Raw genomic sequence first — 19,154 nt, forward strand, 5'->3', positions numbered from 1 at the left:
TGACCATGATGTAATCTAATTGAAATCTTCCCGTATCTCCCGGCCTTTTCCAAGTATACCTCCTCCTCTTGTGATTCTTGAACAGGGTATTCGCTATTACTAGCTGAAACTTGTTACAGAAAATTAGTCTTTCTCCTCTTTCATTCCTTGTCCCAAGCCCATATTCTCCTGTAACCTTTTCTTCTACTCGTTCCAGTCGCCCATGACTATTAGATTTTCGTCCCCCTTTACATACTGCATTACCCTTTCAATATCCTCATACACTTTCTCTATCTGTTCATCTTCAGCTTGCGACGTCGGCATGTATACCTGAACTATCGTTGTCGGTGTTGGTCTGCTGTCGATTCTGATTAGAACAACCCGGTCACTGAACTGTTCACAGTAACACACCCTCTGCCCTACCTTCCTATTCATAACGAATCCTACACCTGGTATACCATTTTCTGCTGCTGTTGATATTACCTGATACTCATCTGACCAGAAATCCTTGTCTTCCTTCCACTTCACTTCACTTCACTGACCCCTACTATATCTAGATTGAGCCTTTGCATTTCCCTTTTCAGATTTTCTAGTTTCCCTACCACGTTCAAGCTTCTGACATTCCACGCCCCGACTCGTAGAACGTTATCCTTTCGTTGATTATTCAATCTTTTTCTCATGGTAACCTCCCCGTTGGCAGTCCCCTTCCGGAGATCCGAATGGGGGACTATTCCGGAATCTTTTGTCAATGGAGAGATCATCATGACACTTCTTCAATTACAGGCCATATGTCCTGTGGATACACGTTACGTGTCTTTAATGCAGTGGTTTCCATTGCCTTCTGCATCCTCATGTCGTTGATCATTGCTGATTCTTCCGCCTTTAGGGACAATTTCCCACCCCTAGGACAAGAGTGCCCTGAACCTCTATCCGCTCCTCCGCACTCTTTGACAAGGCCGTTGGCAGAATGAGGCTGACTTCTTATGCCTGAAGTCTTCGGCCGCCAATGCTGATTATTTATCAAAATTTAGCCAGTGGCGGGGATCGAACCCGTGACCGAAGACGTTTTTGATTATGAATCAAAGACGCTACCCCTAGACCACGGGTCCCTTTTTGTGTCAGAGAATCGTCAATGGGATAGTAGGATATGTTACAACAATTTTTGATCCTACCACCTATCGACGAGGATGACCAACAACAAAATATTTACTTGATGTAAGATGGTGCAACACTACCTAGCTGACGTCCAGGATTTTCTCAGCGACCGCTTACCAGGCCAATGGATTAGCTGTGGTGCGCCAGTTGCACGGCCCCCCACGTTCCCCATTCCTGACACCACTCGGTTTTTTTTGCGGGGATTCATCAAGGGTATCATGTTTGTAGATCCCGTGGCAGCTTCTCTACCTGAACTTGTAGTAAGAATTTACGCTTCCGCCGAACAAGTTACACCCGCAATGCTACAGCGAGTTCGGGAAGAAATTGACTTCCGATAGGATGTGTGCAGGATAACCAACGGAAGCCACATACAACAACTTTACTTTAATCAAAATATCCACGGGTGTACTGCCGGTCTACAGTGTCCAACGGACACAATATTTCGGCGATCATACATGTCGCCATCATCAGGTGAACTGACGGACTGAGCTCCTGTGAACGTGCCGGCACGGAGATCCGTGCGCTATGGCTGGTCAGAGGGAACTGGATTCGGTCACGGCGGCGGCCGATTTAAATACCCTCCGCCCGCGGCGCGCTCCCTCCACCGTCCGTGCCCCGCGCCACGGTCGCGCGGCGGAACAGATTACGACGGCGTCTGAGATGACGTCGGTGTGATGGCTCTGTCCGCCGTGGTCGTCACAACTATACGTTTGCTCGATTTACTCTCGATTAACCCAATCGCTGGTTCCCAAGCCTTGCTAAGATTTAGCCACAGTCACGGTTTATGAGGTCGTCATTGGTGCGAATTTCGATGGCCTCTCTAACAACGCTGTCCCAGTATCTCGACGTCTGTACCAGAATCCTCGTGCGTGCATACTTCATAGCGAGATTTTCCGACAAGCAATGTTCAGCGACCGCCGACTTGCTCGGATACATCAGTCGAGTGTGCCTCTGGTGTTCACGGCATCGATCCTCGACGGTACGCATCGTCTGACCAATATACGACTTGCCACATTGACGCGGAATCTGGTACACGCCGGCCTTCCTCAAACCGAGGTCATCTTTGGCGCTCCCCACCAGTGCACGGGTTTTATTCGGAGGACAAAACACAGTTCCGACCCGGTGTTTCTTCAGAATGCTGGCGATTTTCCCTGAGAGTGCGCCTGTGTATGGAATAAATGCAGTGCCTACCTCCTCCCTCGTGACTTCATCCATCTCAACAGGTTGTGCTGCAGTGGTTGGGCGGAGAGCACGTTGAATCTGCCACTCTGAGTACCCATTTTTTCGAAATACAGTTCTCAGATGTTCCAATTCCTGGGGTAGACTCTCTGCGTCAGAGATAGTGCGCGCCCTATGTACTAGAGTTTTAAGCACCCCATTCCTCTGTGAAGGGTGGTGGCAGCTGTCTGCGTGCAAATACAGATCAGTGTGCGTTGTCTTCCGATACACCCCATGACCTAGGGTGCCGTCAGCCCTTCTCCTGACCAAGGCGTCAAGGAAAGGTAATTTACTCTCCTTTTCAGTCTCCATGGTGAATTTGATGTTGGGGTGTATGGAGTTTAGCCATACCATGTGGCCAGATGACGAACGTGTCGTCCACGTAATAGAAAAAGCAAGTAGGTTTCCATTCGGATGACGACAGGGATTTCTCCTCGAAGTTCTCCATGTACAACGCACGAGGATTCTGGTACAGACGTCGAGATACTGGGACAGCGTTGTTAGAGAGGCCATCGAAATTCGCACCAATAACGACCTCATAAACCGTGACTGTGGCTATAATCTCAGCAAGGCTTGGGAACCAGCGATTGGGTTAATCGAGAGTAAATCGAGCAAACGTATAGCTGTCACGACCACGGCGGACAGAGCCACTACTCCGACGTCATCTCAGACGCCGTCGCAATCTGTTCCAGCGCGCGACCGTGGCGCGGGGCGCAGACAGCGGAGGGAGCGCGCCGCGGGCGGAGGGTATTTAAATCGGCCGCCGCCGCGACCGAACCCAGTTCCCTCTGAGCAGCCATAGCGTACGGATCTGCGTGCCGGCACGTTCACAGGAGCTCAGTCCGTCAGTTCACCTGATGATGGCGACGCGTATGATCGCCGAAATATTGTGTCCGTTGGACACTGCAGACCGGCAGTACACCCGTGGATATTTTGATTATCAAATACGCCGGGAGAAACTCAAGAATCACATGTTTTGTTTAAGTTAAAAAGAGGTGATGTGTTTCCCTACAAAATAACACTAAATCCAGCTCTATATATTCTTGCAGTGAATTGTTTAAGTCGTGCTTTTTGAAACACCCTGTACAAGTGTCGCCGGCAGAGAGAGCTACTTCCGCTCGCTACAGTGAGAGCTACAGCGTGGGGCGCGACTGCGGCAGGTGTGCGAGGCGGCGCTGGGGTCCCGGGAGGTGCGCGGGCTGCTGGGGGCGGCGTCGCGGCGGCGGCCGGATCTGGCGCTGCTGGACGGCGCCTTCCCCGACTGCCTGCTGGCGCTGGCGCACCGCCTCGGCGCGCCGCACGCCCTCCTCAACACCGTGGCGGCGCACCCGGGGGCGGCCAGCTGGGCCGCCGCCAGCCCCGCGCCCTTCAGCGTCACGCCCTTCATGGGCCTGCCCTACACCGACCGCATGGCCCTGCCGCAGCGCCTGCTCAACGCCGCCTACCACGTCGCCCTCAGGGCCATGCAGGTCCTCAGCACCAAGGTCGGTAACTCACCGGTTCACTAGCACCGCTACAGCCCACCTGCTTTGGCCCTCCATGTCACCATTGAGGCGGGTATAAATTACTCGTCAAAATCCAATACGTACTGGAACGTTCCCTTAAAAAATTAATGAATTACTGTGCTGAAAAACTATATTATTTGATTTTCAAACAGCTGAGCAGAACTGAACGTACTCAGACATTTCGCTCTTCACCTATTCTGATCATGAACATACATATATATACATATTCATGATATCCAGTCTTACAAATTTCTGGGGGGGGACACATGCCCAGATCGTCCGCTCTTAAAATTCTGCCATCTCTCTCCCCACATCCACCACTGCTCGCGGCTGCCCTCCAACTGCGCAACGCTACGCGCTGTTAACAGCCAACTGCCCAACACAACAATAGCATATACTCCAACAATGCAAACCAACCACATCCTTCACACAGGACAGTCAGTGATTTTCATATAGAGCGCTACGTGGCGTTACCAACATAAAAACCTAAACAGCCTACTTACAGTACAAAGCAAGCGTGACATCGTAACAATTACGCTTATTCTCACGACGTCACATTCATTCGGTTTGCTAGCTTACGACCGAGTAGTGAGAATCAGTGTAAAACCTGGGTTCCTACGAAAATAACTGTACGGGGTCTGTAGCATACTGTATCGAATTTGTTATAAAAGTTGACTGAAGCGCCAAAGAAACTGGTATAAGCACGCGTATCCAAATACAAAGATATGTACAGAGGCAGAATACGGCGCTGAGTTCTGCAACGCCTGTATAAGACAACAAGTGTCTGGCGCAGTTGTTAGATCGCTTTTTGCAACTACAGTGGCAGGTTATCAAGATTTAAGTGAATGAGATTTTCACTCTCCAGCGGAGTGTGCGCTGATATGAAACTTCCTGGCAGATTAAAACTGTGTGCCGGACCGAGATTCGGGACCTTTGCCTTTCGCGGGCAAGTGCTCTACCGCCTGAGCTACCCAAGCACGACTCACGCCCCGTCCTCACAGTTCTAATCTGCCAGGAAGTTTCAAGGTTTAAGTGAGTTTCAACGTGGTGTTATAGTCGTCGCACGAACGATGCGACACAGCATCTCAGAGGTGGCGCTGAAGTGGGGATTTTCCCGAGTGTGCCGTGAATATCAGGAATCCGGCAAAACATCAAATCTCTGACATCGCTGCGGCTAGAAAGTTCAACGTGACAGAAACTGCTGCTGATTTCGATTCTGCGCCATCAACAAGTCTCAGCGAGCGAACCATTCGACGAAACATCATCCATATGGGCTTTCGGAGCCGAAGTCCCACTCGTGTACTCTTGATGACTGCACGGCACAAACTTTTACGCTTCGCCTGGCCCCGTCAAAAGCGACACTGAGCTAGCGATGGCTGGAAACATGTTTCCTGGCCGGACGAGGCTCGTTTCAAATTGTATCGGTCGGATGGACGTGTGCGGGTATGGAGACAACGCCACGTATCCATAGACCCTGCATATCAGCAAGGTACCGTTCAAGTTGGTGGGGGCTCTGTAATGGTGTGGGGCGTGTGGAGTTGGGACCCTGACACATCTAGGTACGACTCTGACAAGTGACAGGTACGTAAGCATCCTGTCTGATCACCTGCATCCATTCGTGTCCATTGTGCATTCCGATAGGCAATTCCATCAGGACAGTGTGACACGCCACACGTCCACAACTGCTGCGGAGTGATTCCAGGAACACTCTTCTGAATCTAAACATTTCCGCTGGCGACCAAACTCCCCAGACGTGACCATTATTGAGCATATCTGCGAAGCCTTGTACACGTTGTTCAGAAGAGATCTCCACCCCGTCGTACTCTTGCCGATTTATGGACAGCCTTCAGGGATTCGTGGTGTCAGTTCCCTCCAACACTACTTCTGATATTAGTCGAGTCCGTGCCACGCCGTGTTGCGGCACTTCTACGCGTTCGTGGAGGCCCTGCGTGATATTAAACAGGTGTACCAGTTTCTGGCTCTTCAGTGTACATATAACACATAAACAAACCTGACGGAATTACGTAGTTTCTTTCATAACACGCGTAACAAAATAAGGAGTTTGCATGTCTTGCGTAGAAATTGATATAAAGGCACTCATTCCGGTGTTATGTTGCTGCATCGCTAGTCCCTTGTCCAACCTCCATTTTTAGTTACCTCAAAAATTGTCTTCAGCATTGATTCTGTTAGGGTCTTGCAGTAGAACTGTCACCCAGTCTTCTCGTATCACACTTTTCAGATCGTACACGGCCCCAAATTGCCTCCTATTCCGATAAACTTACGTTCCATTGCGATTAACACGCCTTGCAAGTATCCCCCGACTTTTTTTGCACGGGGTTCATATCCGGGCTACGTGCGGGCTAGGGCGAGACATCTTCAAATCACTTTCGGCTGTAGCAGAAACCTGCACAGATGCATTATCTTGTTGAAACATTAGACTTCCGTCCCCTAGGACCTCATACATTCTAATCAGTTCTGTCTCCAGCAGCCCAATCTGTGTGTCAGAGCTTACAGTAGAGTTCAACCGAGCAATGCGTGATTCACATTTTGGTCAGAAATCTGTCCAAATCGTAACACTTCCACCACCAAAATTTCTGTTCATTCTTACCTGTTGCTCTGTTCTCAGATCATCCCAGTAATATTGAAATCCATCTGGTCCATCTGAATTAAACTTCTTATTATCACTGAAGCTCATTTTACCCCGTCCTGAATTCCATGACATACGTTTTCCAGCAAACTCCAATTTAGCCTATTTATGTTTCAGTGTTAGAATAAGTTTCTGCAGTCGTTTCTCGAATACAAGGTATTTGTCGTATGACAAACTTTATTATACACATCTAGCATTTAAATCAGCAACAAGTTGAAGAGTAATGGTTTGTGGTCCTCGCTTTGCGCAAAAGGAACCGTTTCGATGCCTCAAATAATTTTCTACGTAGTAGAACAACTACGAGGGTTGCACAGAAAGTAATGCACCGCATTTTTGTTTCTCTACTGAAAACAACGCTACGAATGTGAAACGTTACGTGTGTATTGTTTGAAGCGCCAAGTTTCCGCCACTTCCGTCAGATAGCGCATCTGCGGGACAGTTTCAAAATGGCGTCTGTAGGTGATGTACGTTACAAGCAGAGTGCCGTAATTGAATTTCTCTCTACAGAGAAAGAAACAGTTGGGAATATTCAGAAACACTTGTGCCAAGTCTATGGAGCATCTGCTGTCGACAGAAGTACAGTTAGTCGCTGGGTGTGGAGGGCGTGGTCGTCACTTCATGGAAGACATTTTGAGGACAATGAGGAGATGATTCACACAGTGAAGCACTGTCTCCACCACCAGGATAATGATTGGTATGGACAGGCAAACACGCCCTTGTTTCACGCTGGAAGAAGGTATTCGAATGGGATGGAGAATACGTGGAAAAATAGGGTGTGTAGATAAAACATCATTCTTTCGTGCATGTAATTCTGATTGTGTTTTATAAAGAACTATTGACGAAAAAAATGCAGTGCATTACTTTGTGAGCAACCCTCGTATAACTATACTGCGCCAACTGCAAGCCTTCCTGTTCGCTACCAGTTGGCAAATGATGCAGTCGGCGCAATGTAGTTATGTTTATGTTGGTACCTGATACTTTTACATTTGAGATGCCAATGTGTAGTGATCTTCGTGGTAGTGGGAAGTGTATATGCAGTGTGAAGCGACGTGTAACACTGATGTTGTAAACATATCAAAGCATAAGATCCGATGATGACAGAGTAGCTCTGTCAAAACTGATCAGCCAATAAAATGCGTTTTTCGCGATCTTGGGTTGTGAAGTTTTCTTCAGTTACCATATTTGGAGTGAAGTTGATGTTTCAACTCATTCCAGAGGCGGATTCAGGTCGGACACTTGGTAGGCCAGTCCCTTTGAAGAACTCTGTTGTAAGCAAAGCGTTGCCTCGTGACAAGACGCACTGTGATGTTGACACACCCTAACACTCGTCATCTTTCCAGATACCTGACATGTCGCTTAGCACTGGCTACAGAAATGTGTGCCTTGTGAGGAACTACCCGATCGTTGTATCCCACTCTGTTAAACTCCTTATGTGAATGAGGGGCATGAAAGGGAAGCAGTGGGTGGGAAGCGAGTGAGACAGGGTTGTAGCTATTCAATCTGTATATTGAGCAAGCAGTAAAGGAAAAAAAAAAAAAACATTTGGAGTAGGAATTAAAATCCATGGAGAAGAAATAAAAACTTTGAGGTTTGCTGATGACACCATAATTCTATCAGAGACTGCAAAGGACAAGGAAGAGCAGTTGAATGGAATGGACAGTATCTTGAAAGAAGGATATAAGATGAACATCAACAAAAGCAAAATGGGAATAATGGAATGTAGTTGAATTAAATCAGGTGATGCTGAGGGCGTTAGATTAGGAAACGAGACACTTTTATAGTAGCAGATGAGTTTTGCTATTTGGGGAGCAAAATAACTGATAATGGTCGAAGTAGAGAGGATATAAAATGAAGACCAGCAATGGCTAGGAAAGTGTTTCCGAAGAAGAGAAATTTGTTAATATCGAGTATAGATTTAAATGTCAGGAAGCCTTCTCTAAAAGTCTTTGTATGGACTGTAGCCATATATGGAAGTGAAACATGGACAGTAAATAGTTTTGACAAGAAGATAATCTAGCTTGCGAAATGTGGTGCTATAGAAGAACGCTGAACATGAGGAGGTACTAAACAGAAGTGGAGAGAAGAGAAATTTGTGGTACAGCCTGACCAAAAGAAGGGATCGGTTGGTAGGACACGTTCTGAGACATCAAGGGATCATCAATTTAGTACTGAAGGGAAGTTTGTGGGGTAAAAATCTTATAGGCAGACCAAGAGATGAATACAGTAAGCAGATTCAGAGGGATATAGGTTGTAATAGTTATTTGGAGATGAAGCAGCTTGCACAGGATAGGGTAGCATGGAGGGCTGCATCAAAACAGTCTCTTCACTGAAGACTACAATAACAACAATGATGTGAATTTGGTAGCTGGACTGCCGGAAGCACACCGGAACTCACAAATAATCCCTTCTGCTGGTTTCATGTGATTGCCTTACAGCTACCCTCTGCAATTCTCAATGATCCGCATCAGTCAGTCTACCTGGTCTCGGTTTAGCCCTGCTCATTCCTTTACTTTTTGACTTCACAATCACACTACCAATAGTCTACTTGGGCTGCTTCAAAAGGATTCAAATGCTCCTGATGGTTTTGTCAGTGAGGTGTCATTCAATGATCAGTCAAGTATGAAGTCACTGAGGTCTCCTGGCTGACCCACGTTGCTGTTACTGCTCCTCTGCCGACAATAGAATACTCCGCAGCTCCTTTTATTCTGGCAGATACACCTGTTGTGACATCCCGCAGTCATTTCTACGTTACTTAGAGGAGTGCTTTTGACCAGGTCAGCATGTTGCTACGTTTTCCGTTTGTAAAGCTTAGCGTAGTTGTAAAATTGGTCATTTCCACATCGCAGATAGCAGTTGCAGCTATAACCAGTGGAACACGTAAATGACCTAGTTGTGTACCGGCTGGAGGCGGGCGGTGATTGGGTATGTGCTGGCAGCTGCTGCTGGAGCCGTGCGTGCGCCGCCACCTGGGTCCCGACGTGCCGCCCATCAGCTGGCTGGCGCGCAACACCAGCTTCGTGCTCCAGAACGCGCTCAGCCCCACTACTCTGCCGCGCGCCTACTTCCCGGACGTCGCCGAGGTGGGCTGCCTCCACTGTCGGCCAGCCAAGCCGCTGCCCCAGGTGGGTCCCCTCTATACGTACCACACCTCTCTGCAGCGCGCTGCTCGTGTATCGTGTGAGCTTGCCAAGGCATTTGATTGCATACATCATTTTACACTCTGAGAAAAACTCAAGTTTTTCTTTTTTTTTGAATTGACGGCTTTGCACACAACCAGTTAGAATCGTACTTGACAATCAGAATGAAAAAATTACGCTTAGTCATTCAAACACTGTTGGAAAGGTACGAAATTAAGCGTACTGGGGAGAAATCGCAAAGGAGTCCCACGGGGTTGACTTCTGGGTCCACTGCAATTCCTTACATGCGTGAGTAATCTTCGACTCAACTTTCAACATGTAGAATTGGTACTTTTTGCAGATGATACTAGTGCTGCAAAAAGTTCCACTAAAGGCAAAACAACATAAGAGATAGTAAATTATATTATCCAGAGAACTATTGTGGTTCTCTGAAAACGGACCTTCCCTTAATTTTGAAAAAACACACTATGTTCAGTTCTTTACAACAAATAGTCATACCAACAACTGACCAGAGCATGAACAGTCGTCATTAAATACGGTAGAATGCTCCAAATTTTTTGTTGCACATATTCGTGATAACTTGAACTAGAATAAACATAAACCTGAGTTTTGGAAGCAATTCAGTTCAGCTACCTTTACTCTTTCTATCAGTGCTGATCTTGAAAACAAACTAATGTACCTCCTTGCATATTTTTATTATTTCCACTCAATAATGCCTTATGGACTTATTTACTGTAGTAATTCATCATTGAAAGATAAAATACTGATTGCACAAAAGTCACCAGTAAGAGTAATATGTGGTGTTCACACACAGATGTCCTCTTCTAGCAGCTAGACATTTTATCTGCGTCACCACAATACATATACTCGCAAATGAAATTCGTCATAAATAATCCACCACAATTCGAGTAGGACAGTGAGGGACTTACTTACAACACTAGAGGAAAAAATTACCTTTATTATCCATCATTAAAATTGTCAGTGGATGAGAAAGGAGTTCAGTATGGGGCAACAAAAATTTTTGATCATTGCCCAATAATATAAGATATCTGATAGGTAGCAAAGAAAATTTTAAAATGAAACTAAAATCACTTCTCCTATACAACTCATCCCATATCTTGAACGCTTTTCTATTTAAAAACTAGTAACCTGTAGAAAAAACTTATGTTCAGGCAGCATCATGATTAGTGCTAAAAATTAATGTGTTCTGAGCACTATGGGACTTAACATCTGAGGTCATCAGTCCCCTAGAACTACTTAAACCTAACTAACCTAAGGACATCACACACATCCATGCCCGAGGCAGGATTCGAACCTGCGACCGTAGCGGTCTCGCGGTTCCAGACTGAAGTGCCTAGAACCGCACGGCCACACCAGCCGGCTATGTGTTCATTAACGTTAACAATAATCGTGTACACATATCCTGTAAACTGACTCGTTGCACATGATTTCAATAAAAAAACGTTCAGATAATGTATGGAACACGTAACTAATTCACTAACTCTCACGCTATATGCTGCGTGTAGCTATAGCAAGCTAGCGTCATTTACAGCTTAATATCCTTTCAGTGACTTTCAGGCACTCTGTTTACTAGCTGTTTAGTTTTTAAGCGCAGTTTGGGACACCAAAGCGCAACACACACAGACTACCCACTATAGCAGAAGCGGTTGAGCATCTGGAAAATTTCCGACGTTCTAAAAACTCTCTCCCATCTTGGCCTGATCTCTGATAATCGGCAAAAAAGTCCCTAACACGTCCGTTACTTTGCAGCCGGAATTAACCTGGAGCTGAGGTCTGCTACTGATCAGTCTGTCACCACAAACAAAGGGGGAGGGGGAGGGGGGTGAGGGAGAGGAAATTACACTCTAGCCAAAAGTTTACGTACCACATTTCCTTTGTGCAGCATGATCAACTACTACATTACACGGAAAGCTAATTCCAAAACAAGATCTATTGACAGCATATTCATCTGTTAACGTCACATTTCGACTCTTTTATCGCAACAAATGGTACTGGAAGACGTGATCTGCAGAGATCTTTAACGCTGCATCTGCTATTTGGGTCTTATTTTTAATGATTTTCGTGTTTTAAATTCTAAACTTACTAGGTCAAATGTTTTGTGTGTGTTTGGTGCATGGTGTTTATGAGTCTGAACGATGAAACAGTGATCCGTCTGTGCCGTCACGGATCTTACGTAGTTACTGAGTTTTGAATGTATAACTGAATACTGAATTCCGATCTAATCAGGCGAGGACGTAGAAAATAATCTTGCAAATTCGTTGGTCCATATTCCCCGGCATGTTCACACAATGTAACAAAGTCACTCTTAAGACAAAGAGCTCTTATACGTATATATAACATCTAATACTGAATGACATACTTCTGTTAAATTAATAATACAGACCCAGAACCTTTTAGAAAACGAGAAGGTGAATAAATAAAATGTGAAAAAGGCAGAATGAAAACAAAAAACTTTGGTATCACAATTCTCTTCCTCTATCCACTACACTATTTTAAACTTCTGCATAGACAGTATGTGTATTTTACATTATGTGATCCCTTGAAGACACTAATCGTCGCTATATTATTAACTGACATTTGATTATGACAGATTCTAACAAGAACAAAGCGTTTTTCATACACAACTGGCCATTAAAATTGCTACACCAAGAAGAAATGCAGATGATAAACGGGTATTCATTGGACAAATATATTATACTAGAACTGACATGTGATTACATTTTCACGCAATTTGGGGGCATAGATCTTGACGAATCAGTACCCAGAACAACCACTTCTGACCGTAATAACGGCCTTGATACGCCTGGGCATTGAATCGAACAGAGCTTGGATGGCCTGTAAAGGTACAGCTGCCCATGCAGCTTCAACACGATACCACAGTTCGTCAAGAGTAGTGACTGGCGTATTGTGACGAGCCAGTTGCTCGGCCACCATTGACCAGACGTTTTCAATTGGTGAGATATCTGCAGAATGTGCTGGCGAGGGCAGCAGTCGAATATTTTCTGTATCCACAAAGGCCCGTACAGGACTTGCAACATGCGGTCGAGCATTATCTTGCTGAAATTTAGGGTTTCGCAGGGATCGAATGAAGGGTAGAGCCACGGATCGTAACACATCTGAAATGTAACGTCCATTGTTCAAAGTGCCGTCAATGCGAACAAGAGGTGACCGAGACGCGAGACGTGTAACCAGTGCCACCACATACCATCACTCCGGGTGATACGCCAGTATGCCGATGACGAATACACGCTTCCAATGTGCGTTCACTGCGATGTCCCCAAACACGGATGCGCCCATCATGATGTTGTAAACAGAACCTGGAATCATCTGAACAAATGACGTTTTGCCATTCGTGCACCCAGGTTCGTCATTAAGGACACCATCGCAGGCGCTCCTGTCTGTGTTGCAGCGTTAAGAGTAACCTCAGCCATGGTCTCCGAGCTGATATTCCATGCTGCCGCAAACTTCGTCGAACTGTTCGTGCAGATGGTTGTTGTCTTGCAAACGTCCCCATCTGTTGACTCAGGGATCGAGACGTGGCTGCACGATCCGTTACAGCTGTGCGGATAAGATGCCTGTCATATCGACTGCTAGTGATACGAGGCCGTTGGGATGCAGCACGGCGTTCCGTATTACCCTCCTGAACCCACCGATTCCATATTCTGTTAACAGTCATTGGATCTCGACCAACGCGAGCAGAAGTGTCGCGATACGATAAACCACGAACGCGATAGGCTACAATCCGACCTTTATCAAAGACGGAAACGTGATGGTACGCTTTTCTCCTCCTTACATGAGGCATCACAACAACGTTTCACCAGGCAACGTCGGTCAACTGCTGTTTGTGTACGAGAAATCGGTTGGAAACTTTCCTCATGTCAGCACGGTGTAGGTGTCGCCACCGGCGCCAACCTTGTGTGAATGCTCTGAAAAGCTAATCGTTTGCATATCACAGCATCTTCTTCTTGTCGGTTAAATTTCGCGTCTGTAGCCCGTCATCTTCGTGGTGTAGCAATTTTAATGGCCAGAAGTGTACATCTACAATGCAACATTTTCTTGAAACGACATACTTTCAAAAGGCACTGGTTATAATACGAAACCAACGAAATATGGAAGTTCTTTGACCACCAGACATGACTTCTGCATCATTTTAATACGCCATATCATAGCGATAACGACAAATTATCGGGCGATCGTCAGCGTCCTGGTGTTTTGAATAAGTATATATTCACAGAACGGAAGTAATAATATAAAGTCCACGAAATATGGGCTAGAACTGTATACGAAGAAATCCAGTAAGGCTTCTCCCAGATTCTGCTCGTGACGTAGTCGTGACGTAGGTCGGCTAGGCCTTCAGGAGGCCCAAATGAGCTGTACTCTGTAGTAGCTGAGCCACATGGAGCTAACTGGCATTCCAAGGTGCAGTCTCAAGTCTGTCTACAAGCTGTTCAGAAAACATCTTTTGATATGACAGTTCTCGAAACATTCACTCTCATTATGCATATTCGTGAGGGAAATTTTCGAAAGGCGTCCTGATAATTTAAATTCTGTGATCTATTATTGAGTCTTTTAATATACACCAGGTGCTTATTGTAGTGGACTGACAAGGCAGCCAGTCCACAGTGACGGGTAACCGAAAGGCACGCGTACACACACGCCGACTGGCGTTAAGTCTGAAACAGGATACGTGATGAAAGCTATAAAGAAAAGAACGGAGCTTCTCGTATACTTAACTTTAATTCATTGTGGTACATTTCTCTTGATAATACAAGTGAGACTCTCTCCAGATATGGTTAATGGCGCCTTGCTAGGTCGTAGCCATGGACTTAGCTGAAGGCTATTCTAACTGTCTCTCGGCAAATGAGAGAAAGGCTTCGTACGTGTAGTCGCTAGCAATGTCGTCCGTACAACTGGGGCGAGTGCTGGTCCGTCTCTCTAGACCTGCCGTGTGGTGGCGCTCGGTCTACGATCACACAGTGGCGACACTCGGGTCCGACATGTACTAATGGACCGCGGCCGATTTAAAGCTACCACCTAGCAGGTGTGGTGTCTAGCGGTGACACCACACTTATAATTAAACTTTCCCTATTTAACACGTTATAATACAGAAACTAATCACCGTACGAGTACCAAACTTGGTAGCATTAATGTCAAGGACACGGGGAAGAGAATTAATGGAGAATCAATTCAATTGAATCAGTTTTAACGTGCTGCCACGGTACATCATACCGGTACCATTACTGCTGCAAAATGGGCTCAGCACGGCGCCCGCCAGTGTCCAGAAGAGTCTGAAAGCGCAGGACTGCATTCTGCACTACAGGACGAAGCATTTCCGTAGGTATGCTGGCTACCTCTCTCGATATGCTGCGCTTCAGCACATGTGTGAATGGTCGCCTGGTAAACCGTGTCCTTCAGGTAGCCCCACAACCACAAATCACACGGAGTGAGATCAGGTGATCCTGCCGGCCGAGCAGTTGGAAACGATCGGCTGATAATTTGATCGTTTCCAGATGTGTTTCGAAGAAGCAGGTGAACTTCAGCGATTTGCGGTGGGGCCCCATCTTGCTCGAAAACTGTCGAGTTCATTGCGTCTCTCTGCTGTAGGTCAGGTACGACATGCCGGCGAAGCGCACAGTATCGCTGGCTAGTCGTACTGCACGTCTCTGGTCCCTGAGCGCCAACCTGTTCAATTAAGAATGGGCCAGTGACGAATGTAGCCGTGAATCCACACCGTTAGGGTAACACGTTGACCATACAGAGGAACTTCATGTACCGTGACTGGAGGTGAAGATCTCCGCACTCGGCAATTCTGTGTGTTCACTTCTCCTGTCAGAGAAAAATGAGCTGTATCTGTCCATAGGATGGTCCAGGGCGAGCTCTTGTCAACTTCAATGCTTGTGAGAAACTGGAGAGTGAAGTCAACACGTCGTTGTGCGTCCTGTGGTGCAAGCTGCTGCTCAGTAGGGATCGTGCACAGATACCATTTGAGAATGGTTCGAAACAACTTCCGTGCAGTGGACCACAGGATCTTCAACTGTCGTGACACAGCACGGGTACTGCCTGACGATCGGGAATTGCCCGCAGCGTTGTCTGCCATAGCGACAGCGATTTCATGAATCACCTGTGGTGCAACCAGTTGTGGGCCTCTTCCTGGAGCGAAGCACAGTTCTCCACTTGACTCGAGCTTCTTCATCGTGCTCCGCACAGCAGGTGGAGAAAGAGGACCCTTCTGTAGTGATCCTTTCAGCCGACGATGTTCTCGAAGTGCAGCTGCAGCATTACTGTTGCTTCGACAATAGAGCTTCACCAATAAAGCCCTGCTCTTTTTGTCTAAGCTCTTGTTGACACGTCAACAAGTGCACTGCGACTGGTCAGGTGTGTGAGACTGCGAATCACAGCAACTGGTGGCCATAGTTGGAACTGGAAGGTGGAGCTGTGAAGCAAGGAGATTAATGATTTGATATTCGTACGGTAATTCGTTTCCGTGTTATAGCGTGTTAAATAGGGAAAGTTTAATTATAACCACCCAGTTGGCAGCACCTCCTTGTCTTTAACTACAAGCAGCGCCAGCAGTAGAACCTTCATCGCAGGAGGGAAGAGCCAATGGCTTGTCCCCCTCAGTAGGACCTCGTGAAGGACAGGAGATGCAGGAGACGTCGATTCCCACGTTATCCCACACACTCATTCTGAAGTACGGAACTACGAGAGCAGCGTTTGGCGATGGCGGTGTGCTGAATTCGTTGGTGCCGTTACGGTTGCAGGACCTCGAGGAGTTCGTGAGCGGGTCGCCGTCTGGCTTCGTGCTGGTGAGCATGGGCTCCGGCGTCAGGGCTGCCAACATGCCGGCGGCGCTGCACCGGCTGCTGATGAGCGCCTTCGGCAGCCTGCCGTACCGCGTGCTGTGGAAGCACGAGGCCGGCCCGGGCGGCGAGGGGGTGCCGCAGCTGGAGCTGGAGCTGGAGGGACCGCGGCGAGCCCCACTGAACGGGACGGCCGGCTCTGGGCTGGAGCTGGAGCTGGAGCCGGGCCTGAGGGTGCCGGGGAACGTCATGCTGAGGCGCTGGCTGCCGCAGCAGGACCTGCTGGGTAAGGCGGCGCTTCTCTCACCCCGCTGACGAGCCGTTCCCACAGTGGCCGAGCAGACAGCAAGTGTCAGCCTGAGGCGGGAGATACTGGCCGAGTAACAACCCAGTTTAAAGCTGAAAGCGAAAGCAGGAAAGTTTCAGATTGATTGTCGATCTTCTGACAATGATTTAAATCTGACTAGGCAATATTCTTTAACCTAATTCTTTTTCTTGTACCTTTGTCCCACATCGGTGCAGGGCCTGCTCGGTTATTAACGGATTTGGCACAGTTGCCAGACGGCCCTCCTGTCGCTACTCTGTAACGCCCTCCCCACTCGAGGACGGAATACGTGTCTCCCCCCCCCCCCAACTGACTGTGTTATTCGTGTGAAAATGAGCACAAGTTTCCTAAGTGCTTGCAAATCGTGTAACTGAGATGGGACTTGGGTAACAGCCCGATATTCACCTAATGAGACATGGGAAACTACCTAAACCCCACATACAGGCTGGCTGCCACACTGATACTCAAAATTAAACTGCCACACAGACAAGATCTGGGGCCCGTGCACGTACCCATACCAGAAGTGGCGCCTTTCCAAACACGACTATCCAGGTGAGGTAGGCAGTACATTTTAATAATTATCTTGCCATAGTATTGGGATGCAGACACCACTAACAGCAAGGACGGTCGCCCTGACCCGGGATGGTGTGTGCAGCCCGATGTATTGCGTAGCTACGGTAACGAAGCAGTCACGGAATTAGAAGAGCTCAGATAAAAAATACATTCTTTAGTCAGTAGTACGGTCACACAGCGGTCGACGGCGGTGACTTGACGGAACGCGTCGTCTCTCGGGCAGCAATAGGACCGGGCGGCGGCGTGTCCGGCTGTGGCAGTGCGGGTACACCGGGCAGACTGAGTGAAGTGGCAGCGGCCGGTGGCAGCCTCGTACGTGTGAGACTGACAGCAGGTGCGTGTGTGTTCGTGTGTGCGGGCGCACGTTGGACCTCTGGACAGGTCTGTGGCACGACGGCCCACAGCCCCGAACCCGATATCCCTCGGTGGTGCCCAGAGACTGGATGAAGCCTCCCTGTAAACTGCCCACTCTTTGCGACTCCAGCTGGAGCCCCAGCATCGGCAGGTCTAATAGTGGCTCACTGGTCAGAAGCTAGCGGGTGAGGCAGCCGGACGTGAGCGGCGCAGAGGGGGCCCCGCACTGGAGTGCAGCACGTCTCGGTGTCGGCAGCAGCGGAAGGCGAGGGACTGCCAGGGCCCGGGCGACGCGTCTTTGTGACTGGCCGACCCGCTTTTGATGTGGCGGGGCCCCACCTGCTGTCTCGTAGGCGGGCCCGGCGGCGCAGCGTCAGCCCACAGCGGGAGGCAGCTCAACTCACTGCTGCCGCTGTACGAGTGTGAGATGACGTAGATAACTAGACACAGATAAAGATCGAGTGCAAATGGGCTACGAGAAGCTGGATGTTCCTCCTGCAGTACTACAGAAGACAGGGAAGTAGCCACTGCGCACGGTTACCAACAGCGGTGCTCACGACAATGTACGGTCGCGAGTCGGCCACGCAGTACTGTCGAGAGGGGAGAGCGTCGTGTTCGGCGTACGGCTCTGGCGCATCCTACTGCATCTGCAGCAGCAGCCTGTGAAGCAGCTGCCACTGCAGTGACGCAACGAGCTGTTACGAGGCGATTACTTCGAGAGCAGCTCCCTCCGAGCCAGGCGCCCTGCAGCGTGCATTCCTTCGCTGTGAAGCGAGAGCTCATTGGAGGACAGGGTGGACGTCTGGTGTTTTTTCTGATGAAAGCTGGTTCTGCCTCTGGTGCCAGTGGTGACCGTATGTTGCTTAGGAGGAGGCTAGTTGAGAGCCTGCGTGCTAGACAAGCTAGACCTGTACCTCCAGTTGTGTTCTGGGGTGCGAGTTCGTACGACAGCTGGGGCGTTCTCGCCGCTATCCCACGCATCCTGAGTGGAAATTTGTACGTCAGTCTGTTGATTCGACCTGTTGCGCTGCCATTCACGAACAGCATGACAGCGGGTGTCTGCCAACAGGATAACGCTCGGCCACGTACCGCTGTTGTAACCCCACACGCTCTGCAGAGTGTCGACGAGTTGCCTCGGCCTGCTCCGTCACCAGCTCTCTCTCCGATCGTCCACACGTGGGACATCGTCGGACGACAACTCCAGCGCCGTCCACAAACAGTCTTACCGTCCTGTATTGAACTACGAGGTGCAACAGGCACGCAACTCCGTCCCGCAAGCTGACACGAGGAACCTGTTCGACACAATACATGCACGTTTGCATGCGTGCATTCAACATTCTGGCGGCTACACTGATTATTAATGTACCAGCATTTCACAGTTTACGTTTAATGTACAGGCATTTCACATTTACAATGGCTTATCCCGCACTTACGTTAACC

At 48.2% G+C, this 19,154-nt stretch overlaps 1 protein-coding gene across 1 annotated transcript in view; it reads left to right on the top strand.

The window, feature by feature from the left end:
* The window catches only part of LOC126209789 (UDP-glucuronosyltransferase 2C1-like), a 231,659-nt gene that overhangs the window by 197,271 nt on the left and 15,234 nt on the right, over positions 1-19,154 (top strand). Inside the window, exons 5-7 of the mRNA XM_049938928.1 lie at positions 3,513-3,836; positions 9,441-9,626; positions 16,424-16,748. Coding sequence (XP_049794885.1) covers positions 3,513-3,836; positions 9,441-9,626; positions 16,424-16,748 — 835 coding nt within the window. The remainder of the gene's footprint in view (positions 1-3,512; positions 3,837-9,440; positions 9,627-16,423; positions 16,749-19,154) is intronic.

The sequence above is a fragment of the Schistocerca nitens genome, chromosome 10 (assembly GCF_023898315.1).
Source record: "Schistocerca nitens isolate TAMUIC-IGC-003100 chromosome 10, iqSchNite1.1, whole genome shotgun sequence".
Taxonomy (NCBI): Eukaryota; Metazoa; Arthropoda; class Insecta; order Orthoptera; family Acrididae; genus Schistocerca; species Schistocerca nitens.